Source organism: Mustela lutreola, chromosome 16 (genome assembly GCF_030435805.1).
Source record: "Mustela lutreola isolate mMusLut2 chromosome 16, mMusLut2.pri, whole genome shotgun sequence".
In the NCBI taxonomy this organism is placed as follows: domain Eukaryota; kingdom Metazoa; phylum Chordata; class Mammalia; order Carnivora; family Mustelidae; genus Mustela; species Mustela lutreola.
In genome coordinates, this window is record NC_081305.1 from 48,570,364 (window position 1) to 48,596,886 (window position 26,523).

Genomic DNA, 26,523 nt, shown 5'->3' on the forward strand with positions numbered 1-26,523 from the left:
TTGAGCATTTCCCATGTGTGGACATTGGGCAGTTAGGCCTTTAGAAATACTAACTTGTTTAATCTCAGTTTTAAAAGGGTTGAGGGCATTTTTCCCCTTGTGTAGATAAGGGGACAGACTCTAGGGCATTGAATGGTTGCCCGCGGTCACAAAACCGGTTAGTAGCAGAGCTAACTCTCAAACAGGTGTGCCCAGAGGTCATGCTTGTAAGTCCTTTGTGAAGCCAACTTTGTGTGCTGTGTGTGTCTGTATGTTGTGGGTTTATGCATCTCTGTCCCCTTGACCATGTAGGGCAGCCCTGCTCTGCTGCCTGATCCTCAACTTTGGGACATGTGTATATTTCCTTATGATCTACAGGTCCCTGAGTACTGACTGTCACAGGCTGCTGCGTCTTTCCTGTTGACTCATGTTTGGTTCCTCAAGTGAAAATTTTACTTAGAAAAATGCTGCCTCCAAAGTACTTGTCTGCCACCAAACCCAAGAAGTCTTGGGCCCCAGATCTGTATGAGCTAGACAGTGACTTGACTAAGGAGCCGGATGCCACCGTAAGAGAAGGTGCAACTGACCCTGAATTCTTTCATCAGAGGTTTCGAAATTTCCTCTACGTGGAATTTGTTGGGCCTCGGAAGACGCTGTTCAAACTCCGAAACCTCTGCCTTGATTGGCTGCAGCCGGAGACTCGCACCAAGGAGGAAATTATTGAGCTCTTGGTCCTTGAGCAGTACTTGACCATCCTTCCAGAAAAGATAAAGCCTTGGGTGCGGGCAAAAAACCCAGAGAACTGTGAGAAGCTAGTTACTCTGCTGGAAAATTACAAGGGGATGTATGAGCCAGGAGGTGAGACTTTGTAGAAGTGTGGTGAAGGCCGTCATGGAGCTGTGAGCTCCTGGGGGTTTGAAGCCTCAGCATTGTTGGGGTTCAAGGCTAGATCGTTCTCTTCGTGGGGGGCCGGCTTGTTATAGGACATACAGTGACATCTCTGGCCCTTCTCTACCCACGGGATACCAGTTGCATTCCCTCCCTAGCTGTGACAACTACAACGTGATGTTGACAAATGTCCCCTGGGGAGTAGAATGCCCTGGTTAAGAACCACCACCCTAAGTGGTGTGAGAAGGAAAAGCAACACTTCATTGAGGGCCTCCATGAGGAATTGGTGAGCCTCCGTGGGCTTCACAACCCTGGTCCAGTCCCTTTCGTGAAACAGAGGGTGTATTTCCCCCGAAAGTTGTCGTGGCTGTTATTTAGAGGGGAGGTGGGAGGGCAGTTGCAGCCACTTGCCAGCCCAGGAGCAATAGGAAGCTGAGGAATGAGAGGATCTGATCACTCCTGATCCAAACTGTTGAGGTTGGGGGTTAGTGCAATAGGGGCAAGAGCAGACTCCACTTGGGGGAGTGATTTCGAGAACACAGGCAAGAGGTGATAAAGCATTAAGTCAGTGTCTGGTGTCCTCTCAGACGACAACAGCAGTGACCTCCTCAGCGAAGACAGCATAAGCCGGAAGGGAGCAGAGTCCCCGCCGCCCCGCTCCGCCTCTTCTTTCTGCAGTGAGTAACCCTGTCCGATTATGCTCCCCCCGCATTCGGCATGCTTCCAGATTTCAGCCTAACTTCCCCTCCACCAAGCCTGCTGCATGGTATAAAAGTGCATGGTGGGCATGAAGTCTTCAGGGAAGACAGCAGCGCCTTCCCCAGGGCAGCTGCTGCTACTCAAGATCTGAGTGGAAAGTAAATTAATTGATGACATAGTGAGACTTTTTTTAAAAAAATTAAAGCAGATAGCAGTATGTGGCATGAAATACAATTTTCTTTCTTTTCTTTTCTTTTCTTTTTTTTTTTTTTAAGATTTTATTCAGTTATCTGAGAGTGAGTGAGGGGAGGGTGAGCAGGGAGCCTGATCTGGGGCTCGATCCCAGAATCCTGGGATTATGATCTGAGCCAGAGGCAGTCGCTCAACCAATTGAGCTGCCCAGGCACCCCTACAATTTTCAAGATAGTATTTAAAGCCGTTGGAAATTTGCAGCAGGCTATTTGAAGGTATGCCCACACCCTACCAAAGAGGGACAAAGTCCATTACTACTTTGTTTCTAAAAGCTATTTTATCTGTTAAAGGTTCTTCAGTGAACTTTCTAAAAGCAAGAGTGCTTTTGGGAAGGGCATGTGTTTTGTTTCTTTGGAGTAGTGTAATGTGTCCATTAACATAATCAGGGGTAAGCCCAACAGCAGAGAGTCTCAAGTTATTGTCCTGAGTGTGGGCTTGAGTATGTAGGAACTGGAAAACCAACAGAAGTGTTTGAAGGGGAACTAACCTCTAAGCCAACCTTTGGAACTTGCTTTACAGTATGTCCCACTTGAGCAAAGCCTCCAGAAATGGTGTTCCAGGTCTAGGGTAATAAGAAAAACTCAGATCATGCTTAGGAGTCTGGAAACCTCATTGTGGGATCCCTTTCATCAAGGGAGGAGCAAGGAGAGTGTTCCTTTACCAAGTGGTATGTGTGCACATGAAGGGAGAACACACGTGTCAGAACACTTCTGTTAACTTCTGGAATGTCTGGCTTTCTCAGGTGACCGGGACCGGGAATGGGACCAGGACTGGGATCAGGACCGGGACCGGAATCGGGACTGGGGGCTGGACTGGGACCGGGAGCGGGAACGGAGAGGGAGAAGCAGAGACCTGGAGTCTCGAGACCGCTGGCCGTATACCAGGAATCCCAGAAGCAGTAAGTCACCTGCTTGACGTCCTGATGAGCGTGTAGGGTTAGACTGGGCCTTGTCCTTCATGATGTCTTTTCTCTTCCCAGGACTTCCTCAACGGGATCTTTCCTTTCCTCTGATGGAGAAAACAACTTTCCCGATGGAAAGGGAGCGCAAACGTAGGGACTCCGTGATGGATTATGAGTCAGGATCCCAGGTATGCTTAGGTTTCCTCTCTTTCTGGAAAGGCCATCTTCTTTTCATGGCAGAGATGCCTTTCTTTCCCAAGAGGGTATGTTCATCTGCTCCCTAGCATCCCAGCTGGCTGTAGGGAGGGGGTAATTACTCCCTGCAAGGATCCCAAGCCCGTCCCCAGAGGAGACAAGTGGCTGGGGCGACTCCTGCCTATTTTCCCATTTATCCACATAGTCAGAGGAAATACTTTTCCACTCAGCATCTGAGTCATGCTTTGGTCATGTCTGTTGTTCCTTTTGGGCCAGGGATGCAGAACTGTTCTGGAGAGCTTTCTGGCCGGCCCACTGTGGGGAGCCAAGGAAGTGGCCAGGTCATACAGCAGACTGGCAAGTGAGAGCCAGAGGCTCTGGAGCCAACCAGAGCTGGGCTTTGGGTTTAAAGCCCAGCTCTGCCACCTGTTGGGTGTGCAGCCTTGGAACATTTTTTTAAGCAAGCTGAACCTCAGTTTCCTCATCTGTAGGATGGATGTGGTGATTGGCTCAGCAGGGCTGCTGGGAGGAATGAGTGCGATTCATGTGTGTATATGAAGTGCTTATCATGAATGCCTGGCATGGGCAGTAATTTTAAGAGGCGGTATGCTGGGGCAATTGGTGAAGGGAAAAAGGACTTGGGATTTGAGCTGACCTTTAAGGAGACGGGTCACTTAGAACATGGCATCGTAAAGGGCAGCCATAGCATTGAAAGGGCTTTGAGAAGAAGCGGGTAGCTGAGTGTGAGGAGCCTGCGTCTCCTCTTAACTATTAAGGACCTCCCTCAGGTCAAGGAGTGCAGTAGTGACTGAGATAATTAGGGTCCCTGGATGCCCTGGAAACTTTGAGGCTTATAACAGAGAAGGGTATTCAATAATCCCACAAATAAATTTCCATAAAAATACCATATATGTTAATTATACAGGGTGCTGTTAAGGAAAAATTGGGAGTTACAACAAGAAATTGTCATGGACGTCTTGGTTTGGATTTGAAAGGAGATCTCTTGAAGGCAGTAACATTTGGCAGCTGAAAGACAGGAACACTTGACTAGGTGAAGTGTTGGGTTCAGGAGATCCCAGGCGAAGGCCCTGAGGCAGGAACCAAACAAAGGGAAGGTTAGCCAGAACACAGAGGACAAGAGACCCAAGACATCCTGAAGCCTGGGTAGGCCTGGTTGCTGGTGTCCTGTAGCCAAGTGGAGAGCTCAGGTCTATCGCCAGTGCACTGAGATATATTAGTAATGGTGCCAGTGAGATTTATGAGTTGGGATCAGCTGACGAGGGATTTGTGTCCTACCCTGAGAGGTCTGTCATTTGTCCTCTGTCCCAGGCAAGCAAGGATCCACAGGTGTGTATGAGAAGGGAGGATGGGTAGTGTCTGGTTATTGAAAGCAGAGCTCTTGCAGCAGCAGAAGGATGTGGAGGAAGGTAGATGGGGTCAGAGGTGACTCAGGCCCTCCAGCCCTTGTGTCAGGGAAACAATCTAAGTTTGTGACACACTTAGTTTTTCACTAATTTTGATGCTTTATTTGAAGAAACCAAAGTAACCAAAATTTTAGGAACCTAGTTAAGAATACTAAATCATAGACTCTTTCTTAAATTTGATTTCGCATTTTCCACCCATGAAGCTGGTCTGCAGTGAAGATCAGTGGCTCCCGAGCACTGCTATGCCAGATGGTCACTAAGTTTTCACTGATATGTGGGGAAATGAGAAATGCAAGTGTCCTTATTTTGGGAGTGTTAGAGTACTCTTATGAGACGAAGATGATGGGAGATTGGTAATTGACTTTTGTCTTATTTTGCTTTTTAAATGCCCTTCCTTGAGGGGCGCCTGGATGGCACAGTTGGTTAAGCATCCCAGCTCTTGATTTCAGCTCAGGTCTTGTCTCAGGGTCTTAAGTTCAGTCCCCAAGTCAGCCTCCATGCTGGGTGTGGAGCCTACTTTTAAAAAAACAAAAATGCCCTTCCTTGACTCTGAGAAGAACTGCATGTCTGTGTCTTCTTAAATGTCTAGAACCCACTGATTGCTGCTAACTCAGTGTGGTAGGAGTAGCAGCTGCAGCAGATGTAAATTATATTGTGAGGGTATACACAATAGAAAATCCTCACCCTCTTTTAACACTGCGTGTAAATCTCTGAATCACTTGGCGTGTGGGTCCTGCCATGAAAGTGAAGTGGTGCCACGCTGCCCTCTGGGCGGTGCCCATTTGAGTGGAGTTTGATTGCTGCTTGTGCAAATTTAGGATGCCATTTTGGTGGCATCTAATGCCAGGGACTGCTTTAGAGAAGCCCTGTTACATAAATTATAACTTCACTTTAAATCAGAGCACCATTTTTCTTTCATAGGAACAATGTAGTTAAAAATTTAACATGTATTTATTTTACTCAATCAAATGGAGAGAAGAATATGAAAAACAGCCATTGCTTTTTGCCATTGTCCTTGGGGGTGTCTGTCAACACCAGGGGTGGTGACCCTTCTGACTTCCCTGTGCTCCCCAAGTTCTTAACTGCATCTGTTTCTCTGCTAATCCCCCAAGTTAAGAGCCCTGGTTCCCTTTCTCTCACCAGAAATGCATCTGTTCCCACCCACACTTTCCTTTGTAGTATAATAAACTGGTGCTGGGACTTAGGATGCACTGTCACAGACATGAGCATAGCATGGTTTTTGCTCTTGAACTTGCTGTTGGGCAGGAGATTGGCACCCAGAAAAAACAATGAAAGTCAGCTTTCTGGAGTGGCAGTTGTACCCAGTTTGCAGTGCCTCCTGAGCTATGTTGCTTGTTCATTATTCTAGGAATTCTCAGCCTGGACCTAGAAAGGATTTCAGTTTTGAACTCGGCTTAGTTTTGGTTGTGTTTTTTGCTTTGTATCACTGGATGTTGGCAGGTGCATAAATGAAGCTTTCCTCTTAACTCGTAGTGTGTGTGCTTATTATCTTTCTTCATAGGAGATACAACTAATTGTGAATGCACTTTTTTTTTTTTTTTTGCTACATTTCACATGGCTATAATGCCACTTCCCAGAGAAATTAATAAATTTAATACCAAAATATCTTTATATAGTAATTTGGTGGTTTACATTTTCTTTATGTAGTTTTTCTTGGTGTTTAAACAACACATCACATTGCAGAAAATCATCACCCACAATATTGCACGGCAGGTTGGGCCTAACTCTCCATTTTACAGACGAAGAACCTGAGGCTCAGAAAGATTTCTTTTCCCAACGTTGCATGGCTCATAAATGGTACAGTTCTCCTTTGACCCTCGAGTTTTCTCTGGCTCTAAAACCTGCAGGTTTTCTATGGTGCTGTGTCCATCCTTAAGTCTATCTCTAGGCCATGGTGCCGTACTCTCTGGGACCACACTTCCGTGAGACCATTGACGTTCTGGTGCAGCAGTAAGGAAAGATCCTGTAAGATCCCGCATAGAAGATTCTTCTGAGTAGAAGAATTTAAAAATTACTTTTAGAGGCATAGCTGTTACAGTGGAAGAGGCAGCTATAAAATGAAGGCATTCAGTACTTAAAGTTATATCTGGGTTATTTGGAACTTGTCCACACCTAGAAGAGCCCACCAAGTATCCGTGTTGTACAGTGAAGGTGAACATAGGACACAGTGAGACCTTGGAGGGAGTCTTAAGTCACAGTTGCTGACTAGTTGTCTGCTGAAACATGTTTTCCTTCTGTCCTTGCATATGCCACACATAACTGATGTTTGGCCTGTTGAAGCTCTCCCACCAGTCCCTTTTCTCTGTGTTTGGAGTCTTAACCACTTAAGGTTCCACCCAAGTCCTACAAAACCCTGAGCTGTCCTTCTACCAAAGCTATTTAACACTGATTATCTGTACCCCACTTTATTGTTCATTGTTCTCTAATTGTTTCATGAGTCTTTTCTCTCCAACCAAATTATAAGCTGCATGAGGGCAAGGAATATGTGTCATACGTCTTTTGGATCTTCCTCAGAGTATAGCGCCAAGGTAGGTACAAAGTAGGTCCGTAGTAAAACTTGCCTGGGATCACTCAGAACCCCAAACACTGTAAGCACTTTCTACATATCTTTGTATGTGTAGCACCCATGTTGCCAGAATTCTCTCTTGGATGCCTGTGGAAAGACTCCATTGAGAGGTCTGTGTTTGGTATTTTAGGATGCAGTGTCATACCAGGACGTTGTGAACCTGACTGAGGACAGGAAGCCTCAGAACCCAATTCAGGACAACATGGAGAACTATAGGAAGCTGCTCTCCCTGGGTAAGCAGGTGCTTCTGTCAGTTACTCCAGACCTAGTCATTGAAGCTTTTTGTCACCTTATTCTTAAAGCTGCAGGATATTAGAATTGATGTTAATATATTTGGACTTTAAGGGCAATAATAAGGCTTTGAATATTTCAAGGAGAGAAGTAAATGATGAGATTTATGTTTTTGAGAAATCATTCTGGCTTTGGGTAAAGAGTGTATTGTACAAGGTAGAAGAGAATGGGGTGATGTCTCTTGCCACAAGAGTTGGCACTTTTTTCTAGAGAGGTAGCAGTGAAGATTTTTAAATACAAAAGTAAAATGGGATCCCGAGTTCCCGTTTGGACTGTCCTTGAAGTCCTCTAGCTCCAGTCATAGCGGGCACTTGGCTATGCAGGTCTGATGCTGGGGAGAGAGCTGTGCGAGGCAGTGGAGTTCAGAGAACAGCTAGAGAAAAGAGTCAAGGAAGAAGAGAACCATGGAGGCCGATGAAAAAGAGGGTGTGGGGATTTAAAAGGTTATGAAAAGGTTACTAAAAGGATGCATTGGATTTAAGGACATGGGATTGTCTCAGATTTCCAGGTGGAGTTGGGAGAATTAATTAAAATGCAGGCTAGAATGGACTGAGAGGTGGACAGTGAGGATGTGGGACTGCACATAGGACTGTTCAGAGACAGGGACTGTTCACGGAGTTGGATATGAGCTACCTCCTTTAGTGGTTTGTAGGAAGGTAGGCATTATTTTGTGTTGAGTCTTGTACCCAACCTGATTGCAGCTATATAAGCCATAACTCATATTATTCTTGTGAACAGGGGTTCAGCTTGCCGAAGACGATGGTCATTCCCATATGACACAAGGCCATTCATCGAGGTCAAAGAGAAGTGCCTACCCGAGCACCAGTCGAGGTAAGCACTAGGCAGATCCCAGCTAGTGGCCACTTTAGGTAGTGAGATGGGAGCTGTACCTACACACTGGTAAATCTCTTACATTTTGTATTCACACCATCATCTCAGAAGGCCCACTGTTACTTTGCACATGTACAGGGACTAGGGAGTATTTACATTTGGGGTTTCTTTTCAGGTCTGAAAACCATGCCTGAAACCAAAAAGTCAACCCATCGGCGGGGAATTTGTGAAGATGAATCTTCCCACGGGGTGATAATGGAAAAATTCATCAAGGATGTTTCACGAAACTCCAAATCGGGAAGGGCCAGGGACTCTAATGATCGGTCACAGAGGTTCCCCAGAAGGCCAGACAATGATTGGAAAGAAGCTTCATTCAACAAGAGGGAGTCGGTGATTCAGGAGAGGGGCTATGAAGGGAATGCTTTTGGGGGAAGCTATAATTGTAACTCAAGTCTTGTTTCCAAAAAGAGAGTTCTTGAAAGAAAAAGGCGCTATCACTTTGACACAGATGGGAAGGGCTCCGTTCATGAGCAGAAAGGCTGTGCAAGGAAGAGACCTTTTGAATGTAGTGAAATGAGGAAAGCCATGAGCATGAGCAGTCTTAGTGCCCCTTCCTTCACTGAGTCGCACCCACTTGATTTTGGGGCAATGTCCTATGTGTGTGATGAGTGTGGGAGGTCTTTCAGTGTGATTTCAGAATTCGTCGAACATCAGATCATGCATACTAGAGAGAATCTCTATGAGTATGGCGAATCGTTTATTCACAGTGTGGCTGTCAGTGAGGTTCAGAAAAGCCAGGCTGGGGGGAAACGCTTCGAATGTAAGGAGTGTGGGGAAACCTTCAATAAGAGTGCTGCCCTAGCCGAACACCAGAAAATTCATGCTCGAGAGCATCTTGCAGAATGTAATGATGAAGAGTACGAGGAGCCCTTCATGCCTAGCCCAACCTTCAGTGAACTTCAGAAAATATACGGAAAGGATAAATTTTATGAATGTAAGGTATGTAAGGAAACCTTCCTTCATAGTTCTGCCCTGATCGAACACCAGAAAACCCATGGTAAAGATGACAAAGATAATGAGCGTGGGGAAGCCTTTAAACCTAGCCCACCCCTTAATGAGGTTCCGAAAATGTATGGTAAAGAGAAAATGTATGAATGTAAGGTGTGCGGGGAGACTTTCCATCATAGCTCATCCCTGAAAGAACATCAGAAGATCCATACTAGAGGAAACTTATTTGAAAATAAGGGTAAAGTATGTGAGGAAACCTTTATTCCTGGTCAGTCCCTTAAAAGGCGTCAGAAATCTTACTCCAAAGAGAAGCTCTATGACTTTAAAGATGGTGGGGATGCCTTTAGGCAAAGCTCAGACCTCAGTGAGCATCAGAAAATTCATTCTCGAAAGAACCTCTATGAAGGCAGAGGGTACGAGAAGTCTGTCATTCATAGCGTGCCCTTCACTGAATCTCAGAAGAGTCATACTATAACAAGACCACCTGAAAGCGAGGAGGATGAGAAAGCGTTCACCATCAGCTCTAACCCTGATGATGGCCAGAAGATTCCTGCTAAAGAAAATGCCTGTGAGAGAAAACCATATGAGAGGTCTGTTATTCATAGTGTAGCCTTTGCTAAAGCTCAGAAAAGTAACAGTGCAGTGGGGCCCAGTAAACCACAAGTGATTGCAGAGTCTACCCAGAGCTCAGGTGTTACTGAACATCAGAAGGTCCATGCTGGAGAGAATTCCGAAGGAAAGAAATATGAAAGATCTGTTATCCATAGCTTAGCTTCTTTCAGACCTCCCAAAAATTGCAACGGAAATGAAGTTGTTGAATGTGATGAGAAGGGAGAATCCTCCACTCACATTTCCGACCCTCGTGATAAGCAACAGAAAACTCCTGCCAGAGAGAACCCTTATGAAGGTGCTAAGAGTAACAACTACAAGGACTCTGTTATACAAAGTGTGTCCCGTATCGAACCTCCGAGAAGTCTGACTAGTCAGGGGTCCAGTGAGTCGTCTGTTCCCAGCTCCAATGTCCGCGAACATCAGAAGGCTCGTGCTAAAAAAAAAAACATTGAGCGTAGGAACCATGAGACCTCTGTAATTCACTCCCTACGTTTTGGTGAACCTCATACATTTCGCCCTAGAGAGAGATTCTATGAATGTCCAGTGTGTGGAGAATCCTTTGTTCGTAGTTCCGACCTCACCGAGCATCAAAAGATTCATGATAGAAAGAAGCCCTCTGGAAGTAAAAACTATGAACGATCTGTAATTCGCAGCTTAGCTTCTACTGACCCTCAGACAAGTTATGCTGAACAAGCGCAGACAAGTTACGCTGAACACCCGGGGCAGGCGAGATACTCTGAACAACCAGCGCAGACAAGTTACGCTAAACCCCCAGCATCAGCAAGTTCCACGAAACCCCCAGCACCGGTGAGTTACCCTAAACAAATAGGGCCGACAAATTACATTGCACACCCAGTGCAGATAAGTTACCCTGAAAACCCCATGCAGATGAGTTACATTAAACAAACGGCACCACTGAGTTTCATCAAAGAACCAGCACCGCTGAGTTTCATTAAAGACCCAGCAGCGCTGAGTTTCCTTAAAGAATCAGCACCACTGAGTTTTATTAAACAGCCAGCATCACTGAGTTACACTGAAGAGCAAGCACAGACGAGTTACGCTGAACAGCAGGTGCGCAACAAATGTAAGGAGTGTGGGGACTGCTTCGCCACCATTGAAGAGCTTGGGGCACATCAGAAAATCTATGCCCGAGAAGAATTCCATGGCCAGAAGCTCTTTGGAAACTCTGTTATTCAGGGCATAGGCCTTGATGGGCCTCGGCAGGTAGAGTCTCAGCCTGATGACCCTCGGCAGGATGACCCAGATGAACAGGACGAGCAGGATGAGACTGAAGACTCAATCTATGGATGTAAGGACTGTGGGCTGGGTTTTGCAGACCGTGCAGACCTGAAGGATCATCAGAAGGTTCATGGCAGAGAGTATCTCATTGATAGTCGTGAGTACACACATTCTGTAATCCATACCCATTCTGTCAGCGAATATCAGAAAGATTATATTGGGGAGCAGCTCTACGAATGCCCTGCCTGTGGGGAATCTTTTGTTCACAGCTCTTTCCTTTTTGAGCATCAGAAAATCCATGAGCAAGATCAATTCTTTGGCCATAGAAGGTATGAGGAACCTTTTATGCAACCCTTGGTCATTAACCCACGGAGGCCTCGTGCCCCACAGAAGAATCCTCCTGCAGGAACATCCCTTCAGTGCCACGTGTGTGGACAAGACTTCATTCATGGCTCTGTCCTTAGTGAACATATGAGAATTCACACTGGTGAGGATTTACCGGAGCAGGACCAGAGAAGTGAAGATGCAGTCAGTCCAGGCTTGGCCCTTACTGAGTTTCAGAGAAGTCAGACGGAAGAGAAACACTATGAATGTAAAACATGCGGAGAATCCTTCCTCAATCAGTCAGACCTTACGGAGCACATGAGAGTTCATGAGAAAGATGAGCCCTATGATTATGGGACCTCCTTTGTTCATACCTCATTTCTCACTGAGCCCCCTAAGAGAGATTCACCATTCTATGAATGCAAGGACTGTGGGAAGTCCTTCATTCACAACACAGTTCTCACAAAACATCAGAAGCTTCATCTTGAAGAGGAAGAAGAAGAAGGAGCCCAGGAGGTGGAAGCCAATGTCCTTGTTCCACAAGAAGTTCTGCGGATCCAGGGATCAAATGTAGAAGCTGCTGAGCCAGAGGTGGAGGCTGTTGAACCAGAGGTGGAGGCTGCTGAGCCTAACGTAGAGGCCGCTGAGCCCAATGGAGAGGCCGAAGGGCCAGATGGGGAGGCTGCGGAGCCAAATGGGGAGGCCGAACAGCCCAATGGAGAGGCTGAACAGCCCAATGGAGATGCTGATGAGCCAGATGGTGCAGGGATTGAAGACCCAGAAGAAAGAGCTGAGGAGCCGGAGGGAAAGGCTGAAGAGCCAGAGGGAGATGCTGACGAGCCAGATGGGGCAGGGATCGAAGACCCTGAAGAAGAAGGTGACGATCAGGAGATTCAGGTTGAAGAACCATACTATGACTGTAGGGAGTGCGGAGAAACCTTCACCTCCAACTCAGCCTATGGTGAGCACCTGAAAACCCATGCCAGGGTGATAATATTTGAGCCTGGAAGTGTCTATGGGGAAAGCTCACGCTACACTGAACATGCCAGCACCAGCACTAGTGACAACGATAGGGCCGATGACAAGTACTTCAAATGTGATGTCTGTGGGCAGCTTTTCAGTGATCGCCTGTCCCTTGCTAGACACCAGAATACTCATACTGGCTGAGAACACAAGTATAAAGTTTAGAAAATCTTCAATTAGAACTTGACCACCACTAAACCGGAGACTTAAAACCAATCTATAATAGCGTCAGAAGGAAACTTACCCCGGCATGTACACACCTGACTTGTAGTATTAGACAACTCAGACTAAAGAGAACGAAGTGGAAACTTCTTTGGTTTTAGCTCTCCCACATCACACATCACTGAATGTATGTGGGAAAGCTATAGCACATACCTTTCATCTGAGTAATCTATTGGAGGGAAAATTTTAAAAGTTTTTGAGATTACAGAAATTGCCCCAGTCAAATGTAAATGACACTTCTGTAACCTATATATAATATCCCCTGCGATGTATATAAAATAGCATATGGTAGCAAAAGCAGTAATTACATATATTTGGATTTAATATGATAATACAGTTTACTGTGCAGAGGCACCTTACCTGGTACTCTGATTTTTTTTTTTTTGGAGGAGGAAGAGAGCAACAAATTAGAATATATTTCTAAGTATCTTAGATTCTGAGAAAGACTTATTGTGCATTATTTGAACCCCATCAGTATCGTTTTGAGTAATTGTGTATTGTTCCTTACCCTTAAGTATTCCTGTAAAAGTGTAAGCATGAAAAGTAAAATGTCTTTTATTCTTTGCTGTTTGAAAAGAGAAGTACTTGGAACTTCCTTTTCAGCCTTTTTGTTTACACCAACACTTTGGAACCTAATGCTGTGTAAGCCTTTACAATATGTGGATTGGCCTTCTGTGACCCAAAGTAGTTGGTTGCCACATTGTTCCTTGCAGTGATTCTCATGCAAATATATTACAAGTTTTTGTTTTTGTTTTTTTTAACCAACTTGTGTATTTGATAGTGAATTTTTAAAAGCTGAAGCTTTTCCCTATAAATCTTATGCTTTTGCCTTTGAAGAGTGGGTTGCAACCATCACTAGATCACAGTAGTGCCTACTGATGATTGAAAACCAGAGGGAGAGGTTTTCATGTTGTAAATAAGGACGCAGGCTTACAATTTCCATCACTTCCTTTGTGCGCTTCCTGCCTTAAGTGACAAGTAGCAGCGTGGCTTCATTAGTATTATATGGCCACGAGTCAGTTTGCCCCCTGGATGCCCAGGAGCTAGTATCCTTAGAGCTTTCTATCGCTTAATTCTCGTCTTCACCTGTCCGACCCTCCACCCATGTCCAACTTGCATTTTAAAAATTTTAAAAAAAATTAAAAAAAAATTTAAAAAAAGCTTTCTTTACAGTCAACTTAAGCTTAACATGGACTCAGGTTCCCCAGCAGCCTTAATTTCTTTCCTTAACATTTGTTCCTCCCTCTTTCAGCCCTTCTAAGTATTTCTGAGCTATCCATTTAGTGTCCCGTTCGTCTGATCACCTCAGTTTTCCACTTAATCACAAATTGACCTTATAGCTTGAGGTTTTCTGTGTCCTGTTCTGTGGACCACCTGTGCTCTTTTGCTTCCCCTCCCCTTGCATAATAACTATTAAATTTTTTGACTTTGAGTTGGCTGGGAAAAAAAATTAAAAAAAAAAAAAAACTTAGTGGATCTATAGATTAAGTGAGCAAAAGATAACAGCAGATAATTTGAGCAAGCAAAATTAATACACCTGCTGGGGGAATGCGTCTAAATCTCACTCTCCTGGATCTGCAGGGTTGGGGCTCAGAGAGTGTATGTCAGAGCTGCAGGGAATGCCAAAGTCGAGGGAGGTTGTATTGTTGAAAGCATGAAGCAGAAATGAGGAAGCCAAAGAAGGGAGTCCTAATACATCACCAGATCTAGGAGGGTAAGGAAGCAGACAGAAGGAAACATGGAAAGCAAGGCTTAGAAGGCCAGGTTTGTGGGAATGAATTGAGCAGGATGTCCTGGGCAGTTAAGAAGGGGCCTTTTCAATGTAGGTGAGGGCCAGCTGCATGGAAAGACCTGAGGTTGGAATGGACATCCAAGGAGCATTGAGGCCCCACAAAACAGGAGGACCCTTTAGATGGGAACCAGCATTGATGTTATTGGGGTGAATTTGGATTTATCACTGTTGGCAGTATTAAACAACTTGCCAGACTTCAGGGTGCCCATTCCAACCTTATGTTAGTGAAAAATTAGGAACAACATAAATGCCAAACAGTAGGAAAATGATTACAAGAAGGTATCCATGGACTGTCATGCAGTTGTTTAAAAATGATAATCATGAAGAGTTATGTAGCAATGTGGAAGTATATTTACGGAATATTGAGTGGAAAAAGCAGGACACAGAACTATATTTATACTACAGTTATAACTGATTAAAAATGTATGCTTATAGTCAAAAGCTATTGTGTTGTTCTTGTTGTAGGCTTATAGTTGAGCATTATTTTCTTAAATTCTTTGAATGTTCTTTACTGTAGTGTTACTAAAAAGTTTATAATCACGTTTCCATTGTGAACATAATTTGAACTCATTATCAGACACTTGGAAAATACAGAAAAGTAGAGGAAAAAAATCCATATTCCAACCATCCAAAGACAGATATACTCTTCAACATCTTGTTTATTCTTGTTTCTGTGCACAGGTTTATGATTATAACTGTGTCAAATGTGTATTCAAAATAGCTGTTATGTTATCTTTGTGGAATTAAGGTTAAATACTTTCATCTTAATGTCTTCAAATGTTCCTTATAATAGTGTTCTGATAACAAAGTTTATTATGATTGTTTACATTACAAGCATAATACATACCCAGAGAAAATATTGGAAAATACACTAAATTAGAAAAGAGAAAAAAGTCACCCATATTCCCAACACACAACAACTACTGTTAACATCTTGATCTATTTCCTCCATCTTGTTTTAGTGCACATGCTTGTGATTATAACAGTGTTAAATATGTATGCATAAAGTCTAAAATGAAAAAAATATATGGAAAATAATTAAAATAGTGTTGTCATTGTGGGATTATGGTTAAATATATTGTCTCAAATTCCTTGAATGACCTTTGGTGTTTTGGTATTAAATCTTATGTATGTATTTCTCCATTACAAATATAATACATACTCATAGAAACCTTTGGAAAATTCAGTAAACTAGAAGAAAAGAAATTGACCCATATTCCCAACACCAACAATTGCTGTTAACATCTTGATCTGTGCACCAATCTATAATTAGGGTGTTAATGATAAGTATACATAGAGTAAAAGATGGGAAGAAATATGGAAGACATTTAAATAGTTATGTGGTTGTTGTGGGATTATGGTTAAATATTTTGTCTTGGTTTCTTCGAATGGTCTTTATCATAGTGTTTTGGTAATCCACCTTTATCACATATATTTCCATTATAAACACTGTATGTGTTCATTATAGAAACTTTGAAGTTACAGAAATGTAGAAGAGAAACTCACCCATATTTTCACCATCCAAAGACTGTGGTTAACATCTTGATATATTTTCTTCATCTTGTTTCTGTGCACAGGTTTTTGGTTTGATAATATGGTTGTGGTTGTTCTATCTATCTGTAATAGTGTCAACAATAAAAATAAAGTTAAAAAGAAGGTATTTGTCAGTCTCTTCTTTTGTCCATTCTAAGTGTTTGGGGTTGGTAAGTGTAGTTTTTTGTTACAACTATAAATCCAAAAACTTAGTTTCTCCTTAGGCCTTTAAGTTTGGCTTACAAGTCTTACTACATTTTTAAGTGTTTATTTCAATAATTCCTTCTAAGAGATATTTAAATGCTACAGGATTCTTCATTTTTAACTGCACTTCTGTATATTCCAGTAGTGTTTTTAAACTTTGCTAATAAACACAAGTATATTTCACTCAACTTGAGTCAGCATTTTAATTTTTAATCTCAAATATGAGATTCTTTCCAGCAAAACTACAAACGAATAATGCCTTAACATAAAAATGTTAGTACTATGGTTTAGAATCTCTTTATTATTATTATTATCATTATTTAAGATTTTATTTGACAGCACAAGCAGAGGGAGCAGCAGGCATAGGTAGAGGGAGGAAGAAGCAGGCCCCCTGCTGAGCAGGGAGCGCCATGTGGGACTCAATACCAGCACCTGGAGATCATGACCTGAGCAGAAAGCAGATGCTTAACTGACTGAGCCATCCGGGTCCCCTAGAATCTCTTTAAAGTGTCTATTCCTAATTCTTCCTTGAAGTTAAAAGTCTTCAGGGGAGTCATTTCTCTTATTTTAACCTGATTTTACCACCCAAGGATCTCATGCAATTTGGTGGGTTACCATCCCAGGTAAATTGGGAGGTAATTTTTAAACATGCCTGTAAAACTGTTATGATCAGAGATTTTTGGCCAGGTTGCTAGCTGGATCCCTGTTGGTTAGGACTGTGGTTTGCATCTTAGCCAGTTTGAAATTGCTGTGTCCTTGACTCCATGACACAAAGGAGGTGCTTATATACTTGACTCCTTCTAATCTGCATGTCACATGATTGGATTCTACTCTTCAGGATATAAAAATGTGATTTTCATTTAATTCTAACTACTCTGGAATTTGACAGTGGCAGAGTCCTGGGTTCTTTCATTTTATTAGAAATTAGCTTATTTATATTAAAATGAAAGCCCACCACACTATGGTTATCTCTTGTGAACTCTGACTCCTCAGTCACAGCTTTGATGGCCCCTCTGTGGTGAGGGGTAATCAGCATAGGTCAGGGTGAGAGGGTCAGTTCTCTTAAGACTGATTTCCTGAAGTTTATATTACAAAAGGAAGTAGAGAAAAGAAATTCAGTGAAGGTCATCTGGGGTTGCCTGACCAGCACTTTCACACTTCCAGAATTCCTCCACTGTGTTTCTGTTGTAGCAGTAACCATGCTCCAGCCCCACATTTATTCCATGATATTTGACTCCTCCCTGATCTCAGCTGATAGGTGCCCTTTGGCTCCCAGTGTGTAGTCAGACTCAGACTAAGGGCTACCTGAGAGCTCACAGGTTGGGGGCTGGGTGTGCTGATGAACAAACGAGTCTGGAATTAGGCCATATAACTGAAGGGAAGCTTGGCTCCTGGTGCCTCACTCACCCCAGTACCTTGTGGATTCTGGCTGAACTGCCCCCTTTTGGGTTTCCTAAGAACTTCTGTATCTTTAACCTTCCTTTCACATGAGGCAGCTTTGTTATTGAGGCAGTTTTTGCCCTTTTCACCAAGCAAAAAACTCTTCCTCTTTCTGGAGACTACTCCATAGTGCCCTGCCCCTACCTCAACTAAAGGCTAAGCCTGGTGCCTATTGGGCTCCCTGAGCAGAAGGACACAACATGCCTCATTCCAGTGGTAGCACTGACTCATTTGTTTCTGCACGGATAGAGCTGTTCTGGTAACTGTCCTTCTTGAGAACTCTTTAGTTTTTCCTTTGATTTTCTGGGCTACCCAGTACCCTCCCAATCTACTCATTATTTGCTTTACTTGGCCAATGTTTGTTATTTGCAACCCAAAAGAGCCCTAACTGATAGAGAAGTTCATACCAGAGAGTGGGTTGAAGATAATAAACATGAGGGAAATATGAGATACTTTGAATTCAAATTTGGGCCTTGGGGTGGAAAACTAGAAGAACAAGGCATGTGGTAGTAAAATATCTAAATACTGCTTTTGATTGGCCTTCTGGATTCACCTCTCCTTTGGGTGAAGGGCTTTAATAGCTATCATCATAGACAAATTCAGAAACTTGAGTGTCAAGATCAGAGGTATGGAAGGATTTTTATATATACCTTGATCCTGCAGGTCACTGACTTATTCAGTTAAATTGATAGCCTAGCTCTGTTTATAGAGCAAGGCTGAAAAGTTTGGGTGGCCCTGGAGAAACAGGATCTTGGCAGTTGTAGTGATGGTACATAGGAGGCTTAGAAAGACTTGAGACAACTGAAGCTCCAACCCTTTGAAACATGCCTCATTTTATCACTTCCCTCCCACACAAAAGAAAGTTGAGGGGGTGCCTGTGGGAGGGGCAGCAGTTGAAATGTTCTACGATCTCCATAGTGATGGGAGGTCCCTGAGTGTTGAAAAGGGGGACACTTCCCATAGGAAGATGGCTGGTATAATGTGATCCTGGGGGGAGTAGACACACAAAATTGGGTGTGATGCTCCCCAAATAATTCATATAACAAAATAAGCAAAAATGTAGGTTCAAAAGAGGTGGTCAAGGGCCACCCTACTGGAGTCAGAACTTTTTTGGGTCAGTTTGTAAACACTTAAGGGAGAGTCCAGACACCTTTGAAGGACTCTGCTATGTCTGATACTTCTGCCTTCCACCTAGCAAAGGGACCTGCAGCCTTTTACATAGATAAGTCATTTGTTGACAAAGAAAAATTCCAAGGACTAGTGGATGTTGCACCTAAACAAATTATTAGGGATCAGAACATTGGTGACTTGAAGAACAATTATAAATACAACATGCTGTCTGTGGGGAAGCCGGCTATTGAGAACTGGGCTCTGCACATCTTAGTTACACCTTCCAAACTCTTCCACTTGGTTTAAGTCAGTCCTCCCCCGTGAAGGCATGAATGAGAACCCAGGACTGGTTCTATATCCACCCCACACCAACCAGAAGTCTGGGGGAAGGTGCATCACACTGAGCCCCTTTTATCATTGAGAGGCAATGTTTTATCCTTAATGGAATAGAAACTTGTTTTGGATTTAGACTTTTCTTTCTCTGCCCACCCACCTCTTAACATCTGTGGGCTTGCTGCATGCTTTAAACACCACTTTTGTACTATATGTAGTAGTCATCGATTGCAATCATGCTGCATAATCACCAACCACAAACCTGAAAACACACAATAAATATTTGTTTCCCATACATCTAGGATCAGCTCAAAATTGGCTAGGAGACTCTTCTTACCTTAGCTAGGCTTGTTCTTATGCCTGGGGGTTGGCTGGCTGTCAGCTAATGTAGGCTAGTTATAGTTGGTGTGGGAGGCCCTTAGCTACATGTTTCTTATCCTCCTAAAACTAGTGGACTACTTCCTTATGGTAATAGAAGTATAGGGGCACCTGGGTGGCTCAGTGGGTTAAGCCCCTGCCTTCCACTCAGGTCACGGTCTCAGGGTCCTGGGATCAAGCCCCACATTGGGCTCTCTCTGCAGGCGGGGAGCCTGCTTCCCCCCATCTCTCTACCTGACTCTCTGCCTACTTGTGATCGCTTTCTCTCTGTCAAATAAATAAAATATTTACAAAATAAAAGAAAATATATATATATATTTGCAAATATATATGATTTCTATATATTTTATATATTTTATAATATATAAGATATATTATATATATGTATATATATATATATGACCTTTAAAAAATTTTCAGTGAGAAGAGAACATAGATAGACAGCGCAATGAAATCAGGAAAATGATACAACAAACAATTTCAACAAAGACGTAGAAACAAACAGTCAAAATCCAAACACTGGATGTGAAGAATACAATAACTGAAAAATACATGAGTGGGGTTCAAAAGCAGACTTGATAAAAACAGAAGAAAAAAATGAGTAAACCTGAAGATAAAGTCATTCAAAATGATTCATTCAGAGGCATAAAAAGAATGAAAAAGAGTGAAGACAGCCTAAAGGGCTTATAGGACTTCAAAAATGAACAAATATACACATAATGGGAAGGAAGGGAAGGGAAGAGAGAGAAAGAAGAGAAGCAGAAAACGATTTTAAGGAAAAGTGGCTGAAATTTCCCTAATTCTGGGGAAGCAAATAAACATCCAGACTCATGAAGCTCAAAGAATTCCAAATAGGTTGAATTTTAAAAGACCTACACCAAGACACAAAATAATCATATTCTCCAAAGCCAAAGAAAAAGAGACTTGCCATTAACTACATAATCCCAGATTTCTCTGCAGAAGCTTTGCAGGCCAGAAATAAATGGGATGACAGAGTCAAAATTGCTGAAAGGAAAAAACTGCCAATCAAGACTACTATACCTGACAAAGCTGTCCTTCAGAAGTGAAGAAAGATAAGGCCTTCCAAGATAAGCCTTACGTCACCACTAGACCTGCCTTACAAGAAATGCCAGAGACAGTTCTTCAAGCTAAAAGAAAAAAGACACAAATTAGCAGTATGAAAACACATGAACATACCATTCACTGGTAAAGGTAAGTATATTAGTTAAATACAGAGTACTCTAATACTGCTATGGTGGTGTATAAATCACTGTCAATTCTTGTATAAAAGTTAAAAGATAAAAGCATTAAGAAATAATTATAATGACAATAACTTAGTCCATATAAAAAGATGTAAATGATAATATCAATCACAAAATGCATGGGGAAAAGCAAAAGTATAGAGTTTTTCTGTGCAAAGTCAAGTTGTGCTCAGCTTAAAGTAGACTGTTGAAACTATAAGATGTTTTATATAAGCTTCTTGATAAAAAAAAATTTTTTTTAATAGATAAACAAGGGCAACCTGGGTGGCTCAGTCAGTAAAGCATCTGCCTTCAGCTCAGGTCATGATCCCAGGGTCCTGGGATTGAGTCCCATATTGGGCTCCCTATTCAGCAGGAGCCTGCAGCTCCCTCTCCTTCCCACTCATGCTCTCCCTTGCTGTTCTATCACTATCTCTGTCAAATAAATAACATTGAAAACACAACAGGGATACCTGGGTGGCTCAGTAGGTTAAGCATCTGCCTTCGGCTCAAGTCATGATCCCAGGGTTCTGGGATTGAGCCCCCATTGGGCTTCTTGCTCAGTGGGGAGCCTGCTTCTCCCTCTCCCTCTGCCATTCACCCTGCTTATGCTCTCTGGCTCTCTCTCTCTATCAAATAACTAAATAAAATCTTAAAAATTAATAAAATAAAGACAAAAAGAAATCCCAATGCTTCTAAAAAAACAGATACACAAAACGTAAAGAATAAATGAATCAAAGCATATCACTACATAAAATTATCAAAGGACAAAGGAAAATAGCAAGAAACAAAGGAACATTCTGAAGGACAGATCACATCCTGGGTCACGAATCAGGTCTCAACCGGTACCAAAGATTGGAATCATTCCATGCATATTTTTGAACCACAATTCTTTGAAACTGGAGCTCAGTCACTAGAGGAAAGTTGGAAAGAACTCACATACATGGAGGCTAAGGAGCTTCCTACTAAAGAATGAATGGTCAGTAAATTAAAGAATTTTAAAAATTTGTGGAAACAAATGAAAATGAAAACACAACTGTTTAAAATCTTTGGAATGCAGGAAACGTGGTCCTAAGAGGGAAGTATATAGCAGCACAAGCCTTTCTTAAGAAATAAGAAAGGTCTTAAATATACAACCTAACCTTACATCTAAAAGAGTTGGAGAAAGAACAGCAAATAAAACTTAAACCCAGCAGGAGGAGAGAAATAATAAAGATTAGAGCAGAAATCAATGAAATAGAAACCAAAAGAGCAGTAGAACATATCAGTGGAACAAGGAGCGGGTCCTTTGAAAGAATTAATAAGACTGATAAACCCCCAGCCAGACTTATCAAAAAAGAACAGAGAAAGTATCCAAATAAATAAAATCATGAATGAAAGAGGAGAGATTACAATCAACACCAAAGAAATACAAACAGTTATAAGAACATATTATGAGCAACTGTATGCCAACAAATTAGGCAATCTGGAAGAAATGAATGCATTCATAGAGATGAATAAACTACCAAAACTGAAACTGGAAAAATAGAAAACCTGAATAGTCTCATAACCCGCAAGAAAATCGAAGCAATTATCAAAAATCTCCTAACATACAAGAGCCCAGGGCCAGATGGATTCTATCAGGGAATTCTACCAAACATTTAAAGAATTAATACCTATTCTTCTGAAGCTGTTTCAAAAAATCAAAATGGAAAGAAAACTTCCAATTTTTTTCCATGAGGCCAGCATTACCTTGATCCCAAAACCAGACAAAGAATCCACCAAAAAGAAGTACAGACCAATATCCCTGATGAACATGGATGCCAAAATTCTCACCAAAATGCTAGCCAATAGGATCCAACAGTACATTGAAAGGACTATTCACCAGGACCAAATGGAATTTATTTCTAGGATGCAAGGGTGGTTCAACATCCAGAAATGAATAAGTGATAACACTATGTAAATAAAAGAACAAGAATGATACGATCCTCTCAACAGCTGCAGAAAAAGCACTTGACAAAGTACAGCATCCTTTCTTGATTAAAACTCTTCACAGTGCAGGGATAGAGGAATATATCTCAATATCATAAAAGCCATCTATGAAAAACCCACAGCAAATATCATTCTCAATGAGGAAAAACTGAGAGTTTTTCTCTTAAGGTCAGGAACACAACAAGGATGTCCACTATCACCATTGCTATTCAATATAGTACTAGAAATCCTAGCCTCAGCAATCAGACAACAAAAAGAACTAAAAGGCATCCAAATTAAGAAAGAGGAAGTCAAACTGTCATTCTTTGCAGATGACATGATACTCTATGTGGAAAACCCAAAAGACTCCACTCCAAAATGGCTAGAACTCATACAAGAATTCATCAAAGTGACAGGATATAAAATCAATGCACAGAAATCAGCTGCATTTCTATACACTAACAAAGAGACAGAAGAAAGAGAAATTAAGGAGTTGGTCCCATTTATAATTGTACCCCAAACCATAAGATACGCAGGAATAAACCTAAACAAAGAGGCAAAGTATCTGTACTCAGAAGACTATAGAACACTCATGAAAGAAATTAAGGAAGGCACATAGAAATGGAAAAACATTCCATGCTCATGGATTGGATTTAACAAATATTGTTAATATGTCTATGCTACTTAGAGCGATATATATATTCAATGTAATCCCTATCAAAACACCATCAATTTTTTTCACAGAACTGGACCAAAAAATCCTAAAATTTGTATGGAGCCAGAAAGACTCCAAATAGCCAAAAGAATATTGAAAAAGAAAACCAAAGCAGGTGGCATCACAATTCCAGACTTCAAGCTCTGTTACAAAGCTTTCATCATCAAGACAGTATGATACTGGTACAAAAACAGACACATAGATCAATTAACAGAATAGAGAACCCAGAAATGGACCCCCAACTCTATGGTCAACTAATCTTTGACAAAGCAGAAAAGAATAGCCAGTGGAAAAAAGATAGTCTCTTCACAAATGGTATCGGGAAATTGAACACCCATATACAGACGAATGAAACTGGACCATTTCCTTAAACCATACACAAAAATAGACTCAAAATGGATGAAAGACCTAAATATGAGACAAGAATCCATCAAAATCCTAGAGAACAGAGGCAGCAACCACAGCAGCTTCTGGCTAGACACGTCTCCAAAGGCAAGGGAAACAAAGGCAAAAATGAACTATTGGGACTTCATCAAGATAAAAAGCTTTTGCACAGCAAAGGAAACAGTCAACAAAACCCAAAAGACAGTTGAAAGAATGGGAGAAGGTGTTTGCAAATGACGTATCAGATAAAGGGCTAGTATCCAAAATCTGTAAAGAACTTATCAAAGTCAACACCCAAAGAACAAATAATCCAGTCAAGAAATGGGCAGAAGACATGACCAGACATTTCTGAAAAGAAGACATCCAGATAGCCAACAGACACATGAGAAAATGCTCAACATCACCGGCATTAGGGAAATACAAATCAAAACCACAATGAGATACCACCTTACACCAGTCAGAATGGCTAAACTGAACAAGTCAGGAAAGGACATATGTTGGCAAGGATGAGAGTAAGGGGAATGCTCTTACACAGTTAGTGGGAATGCAAGCTGGATTGACCACTCTGGAAAACAGTATTTTGAGGAAAAACAACTTTTTCATCAAAAAGTTGAAAATAGAGCTACCCTATGACCCAGCAATTGCACTACTGGCTATTTACCCCAAAGATACAAATGCAGTGATCCAAAGGGTCACATGCACCCCAATGTTCATAGCAGCAATGTCCACAATAGCCAACTATAGAAAGAGCCCACACATCCACCAAAAGATGAATGGATAAAGAAGATGTGGTGTGTATACCCACACAAATGCACACAAACACACAGTGGAATACTCTGAAGCCACCAAAAAATTGAAATCTTGCCATTTACAATGATGGGGATGGAACTAGAGGTTATTGTGCTAAGCAAAATAGGTCAGTCAGAGAAAGACAATTATATGACCTGACTGATATGTGGAAATTAAAAAACAAAACAGGATCACAGGGGAAGGGAGGGAAGAAAAAAACAAGATGAAATCAGAGAGGAAGACAAGCCATAAGAGAGTCTTAATCACAGGAAATAAACAGAGGGTTGCTGGAGGGGAGAGGTGAGAAATGGGGTAACTGAGTGGTGGATGTTGGGGATAGTATGTGTTGTAATGAGCACTGGGTGTTATATAAGACTGATGAATCACAGACCTGTACCCCTGAAACAAATAATACATTACATGTTAATTAATTGAATTTAAATAAGAACAAAAAACAAAACAAAGATTATATGACTTTCTAACAATAAAACTCAAAGTTATTAAATACAGATAAATATCTATGTATAGAAATATGCATTAAAGTTATTGGTGATGAATAGAAACAGACTAAAATGAAACTGTCCAATAATAGATGAAGAGTTGAAGACATTTTGATAGTCTCCCATGCTGTGAAAATATGTAGCTATTAAAAAGAGACTTACAGGGCGCCTGGGTGGCTCAGTGGGTTAAGCCACTGCCTTAGGCTCAGGTCATGATCTCAGGGTCCTGGGACCTGGGATTGAGTCCCGCATCGGGCTCTCTGCTCAGCAGGGAGTCTGCTTCCTCCTCTCTCTCTATCTGCCTGCCTCTCTGCCTACTTGTGATATCTCTCTGTCAAATAAATAAATAAATAAAATCTTTTTTAAAAAAACTTAGGCACCAATAATAACAGGGAAGGATGCTAAATGTAAAAGGAAGATATAAAATTTTAAAAATGAAATGTGACATTAAAAATATTTTAACTAAAAAATTAAAAGTCAGGGGGCGCCTGGGTGGCTCAGTGGGTTAAGCCGCTACTTTTGGCTCAGGTCATGATCCCAGGGTCCTGGGTCCGAGCCCCACATCTCTCTGCTGAGCAGAGAGCCTGCTTCCTCCTCTCTCTCTGCCTGCCTCTCTGTCTACTTCTCATCTCTCTCCGTCAAATTAATAAATAAAAAATCTTTAAAAAAAATTAAAAGTCAGAAAACAGTTAAGGAAATGACAATAATATGCCCTAACCTATCAGTAAGTGCTTTTTAAAAAATATTTTATTTATTTATTTGAGAGAGAGAGAGAGAGAGAGAAAGAGAAAGAGAATGAATGAGTAAGGGGAGGGGCAGAAGGAAAGGAGAAGCAGGCTCCTGCTGAGCAGGGGGCCAAACTTGGGGCTTGATCCCAGGACTCTGGATCATGAACTGAGCTGATAGCTGATGCTTAATGGAGGGAGCCCCCCCAGATGCCCCTCTGTAAATGATTTAAGTGTACATGGATTAAATCCCTCAATCAAAAGACTATAGAAGAGGGGCGCCTGGGTGGCTCAGTGGGTTAAGCCTCTGCCTGGGCTCAGGTCATGATCTCAGGGTCCTGGGATCAAGCCCCGCATTGGGCTCTCTGCTCTGCAGCAAGCCTGCTTCCCTTTCTCTCTGCCTCTCTGCCTCTCTGCCTACTTGTAATCTTTATCAAGTAAATAAATAAAATCTTTAAAAAAAAGACTATAGAAGAGCTGAGCAGGTAAAAAATGAAAACAAAACAAAACCATAACCCAAATATATGCTGTTTACAAAAGACATATTTTAGCTTTAAGGATACACATAAGCTGAAAGTGAAGGGTTGGAAAAAGAGATTTCATGTAAATGAAATGGTAACCAAAAGAGAAGAGCGGTGGCTATTTTTATATCAGATAAATTATACCTTAGGTCAAAAACTGTTACAAGAGTCCAAAATAGTCATTATAGAATGGTAAAGGGATCAATTCACCAAAAGAATATAAAAATTATATATGCACCCAATTTCAGAGTCCCTAAACACACAAAACAAATATTAACACAAATGAAAGAAGAAAAAGACAGCAATACAATAAAAGTAGGAGACTTTAGTGCATCACTTTCAACAATGGATAGATCAGACAGAAAATAAAGAAACAGAAGATTGAATCAACACTATCAAATGGACCTATAGATGTACAGAACATTCCATCAAC

General features: G+C 41.8%; 1 protein-coding gene across 4 annotated transcripts in view; it reads left to right on the forward strand.

The window, feature by feature from the left end:
* The window catches only part of PEG3 (paternally expressed 3), a 50,157-nt gene extending 34,234 nt beyond the window's left edge, over positions 1-15,923 (forward strand). For 3 of the 4 annotated variants that reach the window (XM_059152238.1, XM_059152237.1, XM_059152236.1), the window contains 7 exons: positions 358-837; positions 1,455-1,544; positions 2,561-2,716; positions 2,798-2,907; positions 7,056-7,158; positions 7,955-8,047; positions 8,223-15,923. In XM_059152238.1, the coding sequence (XP_059008221.1) occupies positions 444-837; positions 1,455-1,544; positions 2,561-2,716; positions 2,798-2,907; positions 7,056-7,158; positions 7,955-8,047; positions 8,223-12,397 (5,121 nt within the window). In that variant the 5' untranslated portion in view covers positions 358-443 and the 3' untranslated portion in view covers positions 12,398-15,923. The remainder of the gene's footprint in view (positions 1-357; positions 838-1,454; positions 1,545-2,560; positions 2,717-2,797; positions 2,908-7,055; positions 7,159-7,954; positions 8,048-8,222) is intronic. The other variant, XM_059152239.1, reaches the window with a different exon arrangement.
* Positions 15,924-26,523: the final 10,600 nt, after the last annotated feature.